General features: G+C 39.0%; 1 protein-coding gene across 8 annotated transcripts in view; it reads right to left on the bottom strand.

Annotated features, from left to right (window-relative positions):
* Positions 1–5,761: 5,761 nt before the first annotated feature.
* LOC105485209 (neurofibromin 1) overlaps positions 5,762–15,783 on the bottom strand; it is a 291,308-nt gene continuing 281,286 nt past the window's right edge. For all 8 annotated transcript variants that reach the window (XM_011747440.3, XM_011747435.3, XM_011747438.3 and 5 more), the window contains one exon: positions 5,762–9,423. In XM_011747440.3, coding sequence (XP_011745742.2) covers positions 9,281–9,423 — 143 coding nt within the window. In that variant the 3' untranslated portion in view covers positions 5,762–9,280. The remainder of the gene's footprint in view (positions 9,424–15,783) is intronic.

Raw genomic sequence — 15,783 nt, 5'->3', positions numbered from 1 at the left:
CAAGTTCTGGCAGTGACTGTGAGAAGTAACTGTACATCTGGCCTCAAGCCTTTAATTGCTGATGCAAGAGCTTCCAGATGCTGCTCTGTCCAGTCTAGCAGTCAGTAGCCAGATGTTAACTATTCACATTTAATTAATATAAAAGTTTAGTTCCCCATTCTCACCACATTTCAGGTGTTCAATGGCCACATGTGGCTAGTGGCCACTGTCCTGGACAGTGCAGATATGGAACTGGTAATACAGAAAGATGAGGCCAAGTGCAGGAAGAACTCATTGCACCACACTCTGGACTTGCACCAATATTAAGTATATCTTTGCTAATGTGACAAATGAAAATGGAACCCCTCTGTTTCAGCTTCCAGCAGAACATTTCCATCATCACAGTGGCTGGACAGTGTAGCCTGAGCTCCTTCCGTCTGGCATGATGGCTGGCAATCTGTAGATCAAATGAGTGAGTGATCAGATATGGCTGATCACTCAGTCTGGAGTCCCAGGAAATCAGGGTGAGCAGAGCCTCCTGATAATAGGCGATGGACATGTAGCAGAGGTGAGAAATAAGCTTTTGTGGCTTTGAAGCCAATACACTTTTGGAATTACTCATGCTTTTCTTTTTAAATAAAAAAATCAAAGCATAATCTGGACCTTCTAGCCTGTTCCACTCTATTTACTCTAATTACCATTAGTATTTAAGCATTTAAAAATTTGTTCTAACACGGTGAAACCCCGTCTCTACTAAAAAATACAAAAAGCTAGCCGGGCGAGGTGGCGGGCGCCTGTAGTCCCAGCTACTCAGGAGGCTGAGACAGGAGAATGGCCCGAACCCGGGAGGCGGAGCTTGCAGTGAGCTGAGATCCGGCCACTGCACTCCAGCCTGGGCGACAGAGCGAGACTCCGTCTCAAAAAAAAAAAAAAAAAAAAAAAAAAAATTTGTTCTACTATCTAGTAAGGAAAGTTTTCAACTACCCGTTGTTAGCCATGCTTTCCTGTTTATTCCTCAAGGTGAAGAATATTTTCCAAAGATCATTTTGTCTGGATACACTCTCTTCTTGTTGGCATCTTGATTAGAATTGTATTAAGCCAGTTCATTTATTTTGGAAGATCTGGCATTCAACGATACTCAGTTTTCCAACTCAGGACTGTGGTCTGTCTCTCCATTTGCTGCAGTCTCCTTTCAGCCCAGCCCCCTCACATGCCTGCCTGCTGAGCAGTGCTGTGCGGAGAAAAATAAGCAGCAATGAGAGAAAATTGAGAACAACATAGTGACTTTTATAAAGCAAAACCAATTCGTTTTAAAGAACTGTACTTTATCCTGTGATTCCCTCCCCCGCTACTCAGAGTTGAAATGGCATTTTGCAAAAAAAACCTATGTTAGATATATTTTTTCTGGTTTCTAAATGCGTAAGTTGATGAAATACGTTTTGGAACTTTTACTGATGGGTGAAATCTCAAAGTCTGGATTAGAATTTTCAATAGGTCTTTATTACGCAGGTCACCTTTATTTTGTTAGGGATTTTGCATTGGGGTTGCTATGGTGAATGGGGTCTTTTTTTTTCCCATTATTCTATTTATATAGTTCCTTATAACATAAAGCCTTCAGTGTTATTCAACAACTATCTATTGAGCACCTTTGAACAATGCATGTTCCCTACACTGGAAGGCTCATAGTCCTAACCAGGGACATAGGAAGATAGTTGATGATTACGTTGTTGTTGTATAGAGAAGCTGTCACAGAAGCAATAGAAGGGCTCTCAGCCAATGGGAGATCAGAAATCTTTCCCAAGAGGTGCTGGTACTCAAACTGAGTGACAAGGCACCCAGAAAATGTTTTGCTGAATGACTGACTGCTGCACATTAAAAAAGACTTGGTATTTTGATAACGAATTTTCCCTCCTGTAGAATCCTAGATACGAGTAAGGGTGGTATTTGTGGAGTCTTTTTTTTTTTTTTTTTTTTTTTTGAGACGGAGTCTCGCTCTGTCGCCCACGCTGGAGTGCAGTGGCGCGATCTCTGCTCACTGCAAGCTCCGCCGCCTGCCGGGTTCACGCCATTCTCCTGCTCAGCCTCCCTAGAAGCTGGGACTACAGGCACCCACCACCACGCCCGGCTAATTTTTTGTATTTTCAGTCGAGACGGGGTTTCACCGTGTTCGCCAGGATGGTCTTGATCTCCTGACCTCGTGATCTGCCCGCCTCGGCTTCCCAAAGTGCTGGGATTACAGGCATGAGCCACCGCGCCTGGCCTGTGGAGTCTTTTTTAATGAAGGCACAGATCACCTAATTCCTTTCTGCCTTCCATTCACAAATTACCAAATTGCAAAGAATATCTCTTTACCATCAATTTCTTTCTACTTCAACTTTGGGCCAGACTCAAAACATTTATAATTGCTAGGATAGAAAAAGTGTTGCTATTTTTGTGGTCTGGGACTAAGACATATCTTCATGTACCTTTTTTTTTTTTTTTTTTTCCTTGAGACTGAGTTTCGCTCTTGTTGCCCAGGCTGGAGTGCAGTGGCACAATCTCGGCTCACTGCAACCTCTGCTTCCTGGTTCAAGCGATTCTCCTGCCTCAGCCTCCCCAGTAGCTGGGATTACAGGTATGTGCCACCACGCCCAGCTAATTTTGTATTTTTAGTAGAGATGGGGTTTCTCCGTGTTGGTCTGGCGGGTCTCAAACTCCTGACCTCAGGTTATCTGCCCGCCTCGGCCTCCCAAAGTGTTGGGATTACAGGTGTGAGCCACTATGCCTGGCCCATATACTTTTTAAATGTCGAAAATTAGGCTGCATTCCCCAACGTGGGACAAAAGAATGGAGAAAAATAACACAAGAAGCCAATCTGTGTTGTGCTGCTTTCTGCCTAAACATTTCTCTGCTACTTGCCCTCCCTGGGCCAGTCTTTTTTTTTTTTTTGAGACAGAGTCTCGCTCTGCTGCCCAGGCTGGAGTGCAGTGGTGCGATCTCAGCTCACTGCAAGCTCTGGTCCCAGCTTCACGCCATTCTCCTGCCTCAGCCTCCCAAGTAGCTGGGACTACAGGCGCCCGCCACCATGCCCGGCTAATTTTTTTTGCATTTTTAGTAGAGACGGGGTTTCACCGTGTTAGCCAGGATGGTCTCGATCTCCTGACCTCATGATCCGTCTCTGGGCCAGTCTCTTAATGGCCTTGATTACCTTCTGTCCATTAAATACTCCAAAACCCTATTTTCAACTGCTCACTGGACATATTTCAACCTGGACAAACTTCTTGGTCATTTTTCAAGACCCACCTCCTCAGTTGCCAACCATGCCAGTCATTCCATGACCCTCTAAGAACCCCATCCACACCTTGGGACACTGTGGTCATTGTTTGGGTGGCTGTTTTCCCCACTAAGTCATGAGGTCATAGAGGGCAAAGGCCAAGCTTTCTTCTTTTGTATTTACAATTATAACCAACGGAAAATGTTTCTTTGAACAATCAGCTAAGGTTACATCTGTCAACATTTTCTTCCTTTAAAAATATTAATTTAGGCAATGCTTTCTGAACTTCTCAGCAGGAAAGGGCCCTATTAAGATTCCAATGTGACTGTCTTATTTTATATGGAGGAAGTGGCCAGTGGGGAAAGTTCTGAACCTTGTAACCCCAGAAGCTTAATGCCCTTGATCACTACTAGCTTGATTGTCAGCATAAAGACATAGTAAAGGACCTAGAATAATTTTGCAATATGACCTTTTTGAGAAAATTTTAAAAGACAAAATAATTTGGCCCAATGTAGGTAAAATGTATCAAGCTGCCTTCCATTCACAAATTACAAAGAAAGTATCTCTTTACCATCAATTTCTTTCTACTTCAATTTTGGGCCAGACTCGAAACATTTATAATTGCTAGGATAGAAAAATATGCATCCACATATGCATATGTAGTACGTATGCACACACACAGTATAAACAGATTTTTAGAAGATAATTTTTTTAAAAAGCCAAACCAACTGATTAAAATTATAACTCCACATTACTTTATGAAACTTATGATCAGCCAGCACTTCTGAAAGAACAAAATGTGAGAGATTCAAACCAACAGTGACTATGTTGCTGTAGTATGTTTTTGTTTTGTTTTGCTTTTTTAAGACAATCTCAGGCAATCTCAGCTCACTGCAACCTCCACCTCCCGGGTTCAAGTGATTCTCTTGCTTCAGCCACCTGGTAGCTGGGATTATAGGCATGAGCCACCATGCCCAGCTAATTTTTGTATTTTTAGTAGACGGGGTTCACCGTGTTTCCTAAACTCCTGACCTCAAGTGATCCGCCCGCCTTGGCCTCCCAGTGTTGGGATTACAGGCGTGAGCCACTGCGCCTGGCCGGTTCTAATACTTACAGAAACATAATCAACATTGCAAAAGGGCTTCTTTTAAAATGGCAGCTAGAAGGGTCTTAAGTGGAACTCACCTGAATATGAAGACTGATTTTCTAACGAAGACAGGTTTGGCAGATTACTTGGGGCAATTAATTGCCCTTTAAAGAATTTGGATGCAGCTCTGTCGGAGGCTGTTCTGATGAGCAGTGAGCAGGTTAAGAAGTGCCACTGGTAGTCAAGGGATAATTCATAATGAAGGAAAATTCCCAAGATGCCTACCACCACTAGGGGCTTCCCTTGGTGATGGTGGGGATGGACTACTTTGTGGAAGAAGAGGAGTACTGAGATGCTACCACTTGGTTGTAGGTTTTTTACTATTATTCCAGAACCTCTGGCCCCTCCTCAAAATCCCATGGGAATCAGCTCTTCAAGCCAGGCAGGTTTGGAATTGCTAGACTAGCCTAAGGGTGTCCCAGAAAGCAAAGCAAACAACAGGCAGAGAGGCCCATACAAGATGTACTAAGTGGCCCATGTCCTCAGGAAGCTTGTTGTCCAGGAAGGGAGAGCTCTGATCTAGAGGGTCACTACCCTAAAAACATCCCCTAGTTTGGACTAAGATGCTTTAGGCTACAGGGAAAAGGCAGCTATTTGCAGTATTTGAGTTTTCAGTTCTCTACTCCAGTGGTCTTTAAACCACTGGGTGCTCAGTAAAATCGCTTAAGTTTAAACACACACTCTTTCTCCCAACAGCCCATCTTTGGAGAGTCTGCCTTTACCTTGGGGGACTGGGATGGGGACCAGTGTATTAGCAAGCTCTCCAGGTGAGGTACCCCTATTTTCCAAGCCTGCCCATAGACAGACCAGTACTTGCCTCAGACCTGTAGGTATCTGTCACATGGTCTTTTTTAGTCCTTTGTTCAACATCGGACACTGTTACCCTTCTGAGGATAGCTCTGTCTTGCACACTGGGTGTGGGCTGTGTTCTTTCTCCACTGACTGGGGGAGGTACTCCACATAATCAAGTAAGTGAAATAGTAACATGGGGCAGCTGAGCCAGGGGAGGTGGTTTACATTGTGTACACGTTTAGTGTCACAGAAGATTCTACAGCAGGAAAGCTGAAAAGTTGGAGAGAACTGCCCTCTGGTCAATCTTGGGATGCCCTGGACATTTCTGACTGGCTTCATTTTAACAGAAGCCAGCCTATCCCAGAGAATAGACTCACCTGAGTTTGGCAGGCCCTAAAAAAGCATTTCACCAAAATATTTCACTTTTAGTGTGGAGAACTTCTGGAAGTGGATCTTTCTCATGGGGAGTAGGAGAGCCAAAAACATCCTTAAAGAAAATGGCCTTAATGTTTCAAAAGATTGGGAGGACTGGGGGGAAGTAAGAAAACAGAGCTTGATACATGTGAAGAAATTAAATAACTCCTCATATCTTAGAGCAGATTGAATTTACATTTTACTTAAAAAAAGGGGGATGGGGGAGGTACATACACAAGGAGGAAAATGGGGTGAGGAACAATAAAGATCTGAAATGGATTTCTACAATTTTCCCCTACAATGATCGATTTTGTCTGTTGGGCAGTATTTTTCCTGCTGGCGTACAACTGCTTACGGTATTAACAAAGTTGTAGACAAAGGAACTGCCCAAGTTTAGGCCCAGATGGAAAGGACAGTATGTTATCATATACAATTTTAGTTTACAATACACAGCATTTTCTTTAAATGATGTAACGCAGTCGCAAAAAGGAGTTAACAATACTAACACGAGAATAATCAAATTTTTGTTGTTATCCATGTGCAGCAACTAACTGCTTTACAAAAAAGCAAAATAATACAATATATCATCACATGTATTTACAGTGTAGTAAATATACTTTTTTGTCAAATTTTACACAAACTATTTACAAGTGAATATACTGCATTAAAAAAAAATTGTGTGGCTGACACTAAGAATGAATTTTTGCCTAAATCCATTGCATAACATTGAGTAAGACATGCCTCATTATGCCTGGGAGTCGGGGAAGGATGTAGAAACAAAACCAAAAAACAAAAACCCCAAACAACACTGAAAACCCCTAAAACCTACAAACCTGGGAGGGTTGCTGGCTGGCACTCTTATCTCCCCGACTAGGACACAGGATAGAAGCTGACTGTTTAGGATGTGTCCTGGGCACCTGGCTCAGTCATGAACAGGTGTTGAGTGAATGGAAGATAGAGCTGTAGCCACTTTGCCCCAAATCTAGTGAATTGCATCTGCATCTTGGCAACTAAGGGCACGCCCCTCAGACGTGAGTACTGGCATAACAGGTAGATTATCCAGGACAAAAACATGACTGAGTTCCTGTTTTCCTCTTTAACAAGTCAGGGGAAACATCTACAAACTGAAACAAATTACTTACAATATTCTTAACAGAACTTATGTCAATTACACAAAAATGGGCAACTTGCTCTAAACTTCAGAATATCTTTTATAGATTACAAGTATGAAGACTAAAAAAGTGTTGCATTTCTCACGGGACACATAGTGGTGAGAGGTTTATCTCATGTACATTTTAGTTACTTGGAAAGCTAGATTTTCCTCAAAAGTCAGAAGTTCTTTAAACAAGGTAAATTTTAAACCTTAGTAAGTTTTCAAATTCCTAGGATGTACTTACTAGTCAAAGGTATTTCTGCATTTCAAAAGCGGGTCAATTTTGATTTGTGCCAACGCTGATCATTTCAGGGGGTATGAAATACTATACCTTGGTAAACTTGTTTATGGAAATATCGATATTTTTAACAGTAAAACCTCTGCAAGTTTCTCTATTTTGATGGAAGAGCAAAATAGCATAACACCCACTATCATATGCACCAAACCAACAAACAAAAAAAAGAAAAACATGGAACTAAAGTTATCAAAGGCTTACACTGCCTGCTATTCTAGGGCCTAGAAACTGTGAAACTTACCCCAGAAACACTGGGTTGTGGGAGAGCCAAGACCATGATGGCAGCTTGGCATCCTTGGCACTGGGTTACTGATCTATTTCTAAACTCAGTTCTAATTTCAGCTTTTATATATAGTCTTAGTTGCTCTGTCATTATAGACATATTCTTCTAATGCAGCCTCTACAATAGTTTAAAAACAAAAGTTTAGTAAATTGCACCTGTCTTCAGTATTTCCAATAATGCTATGGTAAACTCACTAAGAACACTACAGTTTTCCTTCCTTTTATTTTGGCAAATAATTCTTACTTTTCCCAGGACTGTAAACAAATTAAAAAAATTAAATTCTTGTTATTTCTGAGTATCAAAAACAATTTTATTTACATTAACATATTACATTGTTACTGTGTGGATAAATGTGAAATGTATTATATTATTAAAATCAGAACACTTAAATGTACCATTATTTATTGAATTAGCTGTGGAATTTAATTTACTGAAATCCTCTAATGAAACAGCACTACAGGAAACTCCCCTCTCCCCTAGGTTTATTTTCCCTCCTCTCAAAGTCATTATATCTTAACATATAAAGGGAACCTGGGAGTAGAGGGATTAATATCTTTTCATAATAAATATGGTTTAGTTCTAAATTGGAACATCCAGATACCAATATGCTCACTGAAGTAAAATTATTTTGTATACTGCAGGTACCACAAAGAAATTGGATCTGCATTATTATGAAAATTCCAATGCCATGATAATCCATACCACCCGTATAGCAGCAACTCTAATGGCCCCCTATTGTCATACTAATGCAGGCTGACCAGTCTTTTCACAGTGATTAAATGCAATTCTAGCATATATAACCTACATGTTTTCTTAAAGAGGTTTCCGATTTTTTTGGAGAGGAGGAGGAAGATTAAAAGACATTCAAAATACATCTTATCAAAGAAATTTATAATATACACCATACTCTATTCTTGGAAATTATTTAACAAAATAAAAATATCAGCTACCCTAAATGTCACGTACCATTCCATTTTGCTATGGAGCTAATGCAAATATCTATGAAAATTACCTTCTGGGAACAATTTTCAACTCTTTGTTCACTGATTACCCTGCTCAGAATTATTTAGGAAAGAAGAGGGGGAGGGAAAAATAGACATATATATATAAAATTACTATACTTAGTATAGTTTTGGTTTACAAAAAACAAAACACAAAAGACCACCTTTAGCAAAATTAAAAATTAAAAGATAATCAACTGGAGAAAAAGAATAAACTAGTTTGGATGACTGAGTTTGGGTAAGGACTTAGAAGCCATAGTTTTAATTCAGTAATGTTAAGATACATGTGGTCACACTTATTTTCCTGTAATTATTGCTAATACTCAAGTGTTAGTATTTCTTAAGAATCCACTATATGAAATTTCCCTGCCCTCCCCTGCCAAGTACCTTGTCTGTGGCTTTATGGTGTCAAGTCACTGAGGCTTGACCTTTATGGTTCTTTCAGTTTTGTAAGGTTAAAAAAAAAGTCCACAGCTAAAAGATTAAACATACTGGAGTTATAATACTATTTCTCTCATAAACTTGTATCTTGAAAAGTGTATAAATAGGACTAACACTTTACTCTGTAGGATGAAGAAGGGAAAACCACAGAAGGCAGAGCTCTGTGCAAATGGCTTTCGTTGCTGGCCAGTAGTAGCAGTATTCAAGAATTTATCCTCTCTTACAATTGAGATGATCTCAGTTAAAGTTTCCTGACCTCCCACTTTCTTTGCAGTTGTTCTGAACACTCACACATACCAGATACACGCCAAAAGTAGAAGAAAAAAAGTTAAAGAAAAGGCAGCATTAAATTTAGGCAATGCTTCCAAAAGTTGATCATCTGGCAACATGGCAAACTGGATAGGTTCATTATAAAACAGGAAGTGCAGCATTACAACATGGGGGGATGGGGCAAGGACAGGGAAGGGGTCACTAGTGAAGAGCCCATGTTAAGTTGACTTTAAAAAAGAAAGCAAGCAAGCTTCACACGATCTTCTTAATGCTATTACGTTTGAAACTGCCAGCGCTTCTTTGCTTCTGCACTTGGCTTGCGGATCCGTGGCGAGTTCGTCCACTGTTACAGTGGCCAGTGGTAGGGGAGAGTTCAACGTTCTCCTTGTCGATTCCTGGAGAAAAACAGAATAGCCAGTTACTACTTCTCTTCCTTCCAGGACTGAATTTCATTATAGTCATGTGTCACTTAACAACGGGGACACATTCTAGGAAACGATCATTAGGCGATTTTGCCTGTGCAAATATTGTGGAGCGTACTTACATGAACTTAGATGGCATAGTCTACTACACACCAAGGCTATACGGTATAGCCTATTTCTCCCAGGCTACAAACCTGTACAGCAGGTTACCATATTGTGTACTGTATGTGGTTGTAACACAATGCTAAGTATTTGTATATCTAACATAGAAAAGGTACAGTAAAAATACAGTATTATAATCTTTCAGGACCACTGTCTATATGTGTTCTGTTGTTGACTGCAATGTTGTTATGCAGCACATGACTATATTTGTGATAAGATACAACCTGGCAAATTGTTTTTGCACATTTCATTTTAATAGTCATTTGCTAGAATGTTTAAGTTAATGTCACACAGAAAACTTCACATTTTGTTAGGCAAAGTTTGCTATCATAGCAGAAAATAGCACAAGAAAAATGAAAAGAGAAGTTGCAAGGAAAAGCTAGAGGCAGGCAGGCTTGAACTAAATGAAAGGCTAGAAGCCACCAGGGAAGACTAGTGCTCTTTCCTCCAAATCATACCAGAAACTTCCAGCAGAGGTCAGCTTCTAGCCTTATTCATATCCTCATTCATGTTTATAAACAGAATATATTCTCCAGCAGCAGAAAGTACTGATCTTTCCAGCAAATTTGTCTCTTTAAAGAAAACTCAGATGCTTTTTATTTTTTAAATCACAGTGCTTGTCCCAAAGAAACTATTTACTGAGAAAATAATATATCACAAAGGTCATACTGTAGAATCTTTGCTTCTTTTCAGCTATGGCAAGTCATTTGCAACCTTAAACAGATGCCATTTATTTCTCTTGAGGAGATTAAAACTCCAAAAGCCGGGCCTAACAATGATTATTTATTTGTTTATTTATTTAGAGACAGGGTCTTGCCCTGTTGCACAGGCTGCAGTGCAGTGGTGTGATCACAGCTCACTATAACCTTAACTTCTGGGCTCAAGCCATCCTCTCGCCTCAGCCTCCCAAACAGCTAGGACTACAGGTGCAAGCCACCATGCCCAGCTAATTTTAAAATTTTGTCTAGAGATAGGGTCTCATTATGTTGCCAAGGCTGGTCTTGAACTCCTGGTCTCAAGCAATCCTTCCATCTTGGCCTCTCAAAGTGCTGGGATTACAGGCATGAGCCACTGCACCCCATCCCAATTAATTTTATAAATAATCTAAGCAGTAACTTCAGAAAAGTAACCAGAAACTAAAATAAGATATTTATTTTTACCTATCACATTAGGAAAGATTACAAATTGGGTATCAGGACTGTGGTCACCCTTGCGGAAGTAGTGACTTAAGGGGGCATGAGGATGGCTTCTTGGGGTGCTGGTAATGTTTTGTTTCTTGATGTAGATGATGGATTTTCAAGTGTGTTTACATTTTAAAAGTTCATTAAACTGTAAACTTGCAATTTGTAAACTTTTCTGTTACTCATCAATAAAATGTACCCCCAAAATTAGACTGATTATACCTACTTCTGGCATAACTTTTGGGGGGAGAGCAAATAGCTGCAGAACGTTTTAGTAATTTGTATCAAAATGTACATTACTGATTGATATTTACTGATACAAAAAGATGACCACAATTTTTGGAGTAGGAAAAAAACACCCACACACTGTGGGGAGAGGGGGTAGGGCTGGGTAAACATCTGCCAAAATATTTTATCTCTGTTAGAAGTCAAAGGACTAAAAAATACATTTTACCTCTGTATGGCAAAATTTCAGGTAATTTCTACTTTATTCTTCTTTATATATTGAAATTTTAAATCTTAGAATGGAAAAATTTCCATTTTTGGACAAAAAGTACTATTTCAAGTCAAGAAGTATTCATTATGTTACACAAAATGTACATAGATCTACCCAGTTAGTTATCTGTTGGCTCATGAACAGGAAATGAACTTGGGATGACCTCCCTCTAGGAGCCACTCATCTTTCATTTGGATTCAGGTCAGAATTCAACTCAAGAGTATCAGGCATCTGTAAGCACATGGCCTGGTTTACACGGGCTCAACAGGATTTGCTGTCTTGAAAATCTGAAAGGCTGTCAAAGGAACACGGGCATTTGTCAGTGACTATTTATGAACATGTGCACTGTATCAGGCATATGAGTGCAACAAAAAACAGCGACATTTCTCCAGGAAGTGAGCATAGCTGAACTGCCAGTGAAAATCTATTCTATTCAAATCTTTTAAAAAAACCCTTATTAAATTTTTTAAGGCTAGTCATGTTCTAATCTAATCTAACCTAATATGCATAGAAAGATGACTAGCAACATTCATGGAACTTTTCTCTGGGTAACAGAATTCTGGTCAATTTAAATTCTCTTCTATATATTTATTTGCATCCTCTCCAGAGCTATTTACAAAAGAAATAACAAAATTGAAAGAAAGCTGCTCATGATCTCTGGAAGCCTTGAACAACTTTGGGATGTATGTTTGTGCAGGTTCTTTTAATTGTCTTGCCTATCTCTACAAGATAAAATTCAACCCATATTTTTTCTCATCTCCTTTTCCTTCATGATGCATTATTCTGTCTCTTGCCAGAACTACTTTCTCTTTCCTTGCTTTTAAATTAACTTGCCTATGATTCCCCAACTTGTACATCCATCTTATTTCCTCTACCAAGTAAAAGCACCTAGAAGGGTAAATAAAGATCATTATTATTCATTTTTGTTTTCCTGTAAAATCTAGTTATTTTTTCAATACATTGAAAAATTATTTTCAATTAATACTGAATGAACGGAATGCTTCCATTTAAAAATGTGATAGCTAGATCCCTGTAATTCCGAGCCCCAAAGAATGCAATCCCTGATCTCCAGGGAGTAGTATAATATTTTTAGTTGAAAAGATAAACTTTTTTTTCCCCTTTGGCATCCTCCATTTAAAATTATGAATTTATCAGCGTATTTGACCTTCCATTTCCTTAAATTTGCATTTGGCCTACAAGTTTCAAGTCCAGTAATTCTGAATTGTTTAACAGGAAATAAGATTCAGGCAAAACTAGGACCTTAAAAAGACAAAGGTTTGAAACTATTTGGAGCTGGCCCGCATGCAGGACGGGCATGAAGCAAGGATGACCACTAGGAAGGCCCTGTGGCTCTCTGCCAGCAATCTGCTACCCTGGGGCTTGTTCTTGTGTGTCTTGCTACTACTAGACCATGGCCTACTCTGAGGGGAAAACAGTCACGACATGCGTGGCAATGCTTCTGTTTGGGCACAGTGTTATTCTTGAGAATTAAAATTACATAAATTGTAGTAATGTAGATGAAGTCACTAGGGTGAAGATATCTTCACAGAAGTGCTAAGAACATTCCACTTTCTGTTTTGTGAAGCAAACAACGGTCAAACCTCAAATAGTTTTAAAGGCCTTATTTATCTCCTGTTAAATGTGAGGGTACAAAACAAGCTATAAAGTTGTTCACATACTATGACCTCAAGTATACAAAGAAAATAAACTGGAAGGAAATGCACCAAAATGTTAATAAACAGTGGTTATCTATCTTAGAATGACAGGATGGTGGGTAACTTTTTCCTTTTATTTTTCTGAATTTTCTAATTTTTTCCTAATGAGCACATTAATTAAAAATGTAAAAGTACGAGTGACTTGTCAGCCCTGTCCCTCATAACCAAAAGCTTCAACACTATGTCAAAAGTTGATATTCTACTTCTATTCTCAAATTCATTTTTCATCTAAATTCTTGTTTTTGGAATGTGTGTTTTCTTCCTACTTAGTGACCCAACTGTATAAATCATACGTAGGTAAATGTGGTGTGACTGTGATTCCTAAGTTCAGCTTCACAGCAAAGATGTTTTAGTGTAAGGATCAAAGGAGAAACTAACAAAAATCTTGGACAGTCACTTAAAAAAACAATTAAAATGCATTATATTTACACCAAAATATATCTTGAAAAAGCCAAGGTAGTATGAAACAGAATGATCATAGTATCTAGTTCTGGCATTTAAGTTTCTAAGCATAATTCTCACTTGTAAGAATTTTGGCAGCATTCTTTCTTTTTATCCCCTAATATTACATCTAGAAATCTCTCTAGAAGCTGGTGAAGGATTTCACTTCAAAATCCCATAGGAGAAACTCTCAGATTATCTGACAGACCGCTCCAATGCAGACGGAACACATCCTGCACTGGTATATGCTGTATTTTAAGTTGGTGAGAAGGCCTTGGTGCTGCACTTCTTTTCATCAAAGGCCCTTTAAAGTTTTGTATTCTAGTCTCTCTTTTGCCCCTAAAGCATTGGCTCTCCCTTCTGGCCTTTGGTGGACACGAACAGAAAAAACTACGAAGTGGCTGACAGAAACCCAGAGGCTACCACACAAAGGAAATAAAGCTAAACTTCTGTGGTCCTGATTTGCTAGCTTAAATGACCCCACAGACACACTGTGGTCAAACATGCAGCCAGTTATAAACATGCAGAGCAGAAACAGCTGGACATTCTGCACAGCAGTGTATCAATAGTACTATGTTTCAATAAATTGTGGTGGTTCCAGATAAAGACAAAATCCTCAATAGAAGGTGTTATTGGCCAAAATTTAGTGAATTTGAGTAGTTGGGGAAAAGCATTAGATTACATTATTGTTATTTAAGTTATATGTCTATCTTCCCTGCTAGAACATGAATTCCTTGAAGGCAGGTACCAAGGTTTGTGTATTTTTACAACTAGTGATGTAGCTCCAGCCTGACAATTTTGTAGTCTTCCATTTTTAAAAAACACTTCTGGTTTCCAAAACTGAAATAATCAGTTATAATAGTATCATGAAACAATAAAAGAACAGAATCACTTTTAACTCTTGAAAAGCTAAGGAAAAACGGGTTAGGTAATTTGTGAGAAGTTATACTACAAAAATGACAGACTAATAATAACTGAAATCTCCTGCCACCTGTGCAGCAGCACTAGTAGGTTACCTTAATCTGCATTTAGTTTATTTCATATGCAATATGGCAAACTTATTAGAAAACTCTTATTATGTACAGGAGAAGTCAAACATGTCAGAAGACCTAGCTTTGAGACTTGTTTGGATTGGTACTCTTACTTAGTTCTAATTCTTAATCTGTCAGTTAAGGGTAACAGCAGACTTGTCTATTTCAAAGGGTTATTAGACAAAATATGTGAAGAATTTTTGCACACAGATAAAATAATTACTCCACAAATTAAGATGCTCCTAATATCTGTAGTAAAAGACCAGGTGATACAAAGGAGTTTTAGAACAATACTAGGACTTTAATTTTATGCTAGAATTTGTAAAATTAGTGAAGCTAATATAAATAAGCACAAAATAGAATAAGTCTTCATAGAAGAAAAGGTAGCTACAGCCTGTTTTTAAGCTACAGTAAATACATTCGTGGAGGCATATTAAATATATACTTAGAAATATCTTTATTTTGAGCTAAATATACCAAATTGTAACTATAAGAATTTTTGTCTTGGTGCAGTGGCTCATGCCTGTAATCCCAGCATTTTGGGAGGCCAAAGCGGGCACATCTTTGAGGTCAGGAGTTCGAGACTAGCCTGGCAAACATGGTGAAACCTCGTCTCTACTGAAAATAGAAAAAAAATTTGCCAGGCTTGGTGGAACATGCCTGTAATTCCAGCTACTCGGGAGGCTGAGGCAGGAGAACAGCTTGAACTGGGGAGGTGGAGGTTGCAGTGAGCTGAGATCACACCACTGTACTCCATCCAGCCTGGGCAACAGAGAGTGACTCCGTCTCAAAAAGAAAAAAGAATTTTTAAAAACGATTTTCACCAACTGCTAACACTTCTTTTTCTGTTTACGTGTAATCTTTTTGTATAATAATTACAGGTGAATAAAAGAAAAGGCATCTATATATGTATATAATATATGTATATATAAAATATATATATAAAATCATATATACATATATATATATATGTATTTTGGAGACAGAATATCACTCTGTCACTCAGGCTGGAGTGCGGTGGTGCGATCTTGGCTCACCACCACCTCAACCTCCCCACCTCAGCCCTGTGAACAGCTTTTCGTATTTTTTGTAGAGAGAGGGTTTTGCCATGTTACCCAGGCTGGTCTCGAACTCCTGGATTCAAGTGATAAGCCCGCCTCAGCCTCCCAAAGTGCTGTGATTATAGGCATGAGCCATTGCACCCAGTCATATTCCTTTTTTTAACCACAGGTGATTGAATAGACAGGCAGCTTTAATTTCTGAGGAAACACTGGGGTTGGCTTTCTATTTGGGGAAAACAAGTTATT

Source organism: Macaca nemestrina, chromosome 17, assembly GCF_043159975.1.
Source record: "Macaca nemestrina isolate mMacNem1 chromosome 17, mMacNem.hap1, whole genome shotgun sequence".
In the NCBI taxonomy this organism is placed as follows: Eukaryota; Metazoa; Chordata; class Mammalia; order Primates; family Cercopithecidae; genus Macaca; species Macaca nemestrina.
Note: the sequence above shows the minus strand (reverse complement) of the source record. Positions and strands in the feature narration are given on the sequence as shown.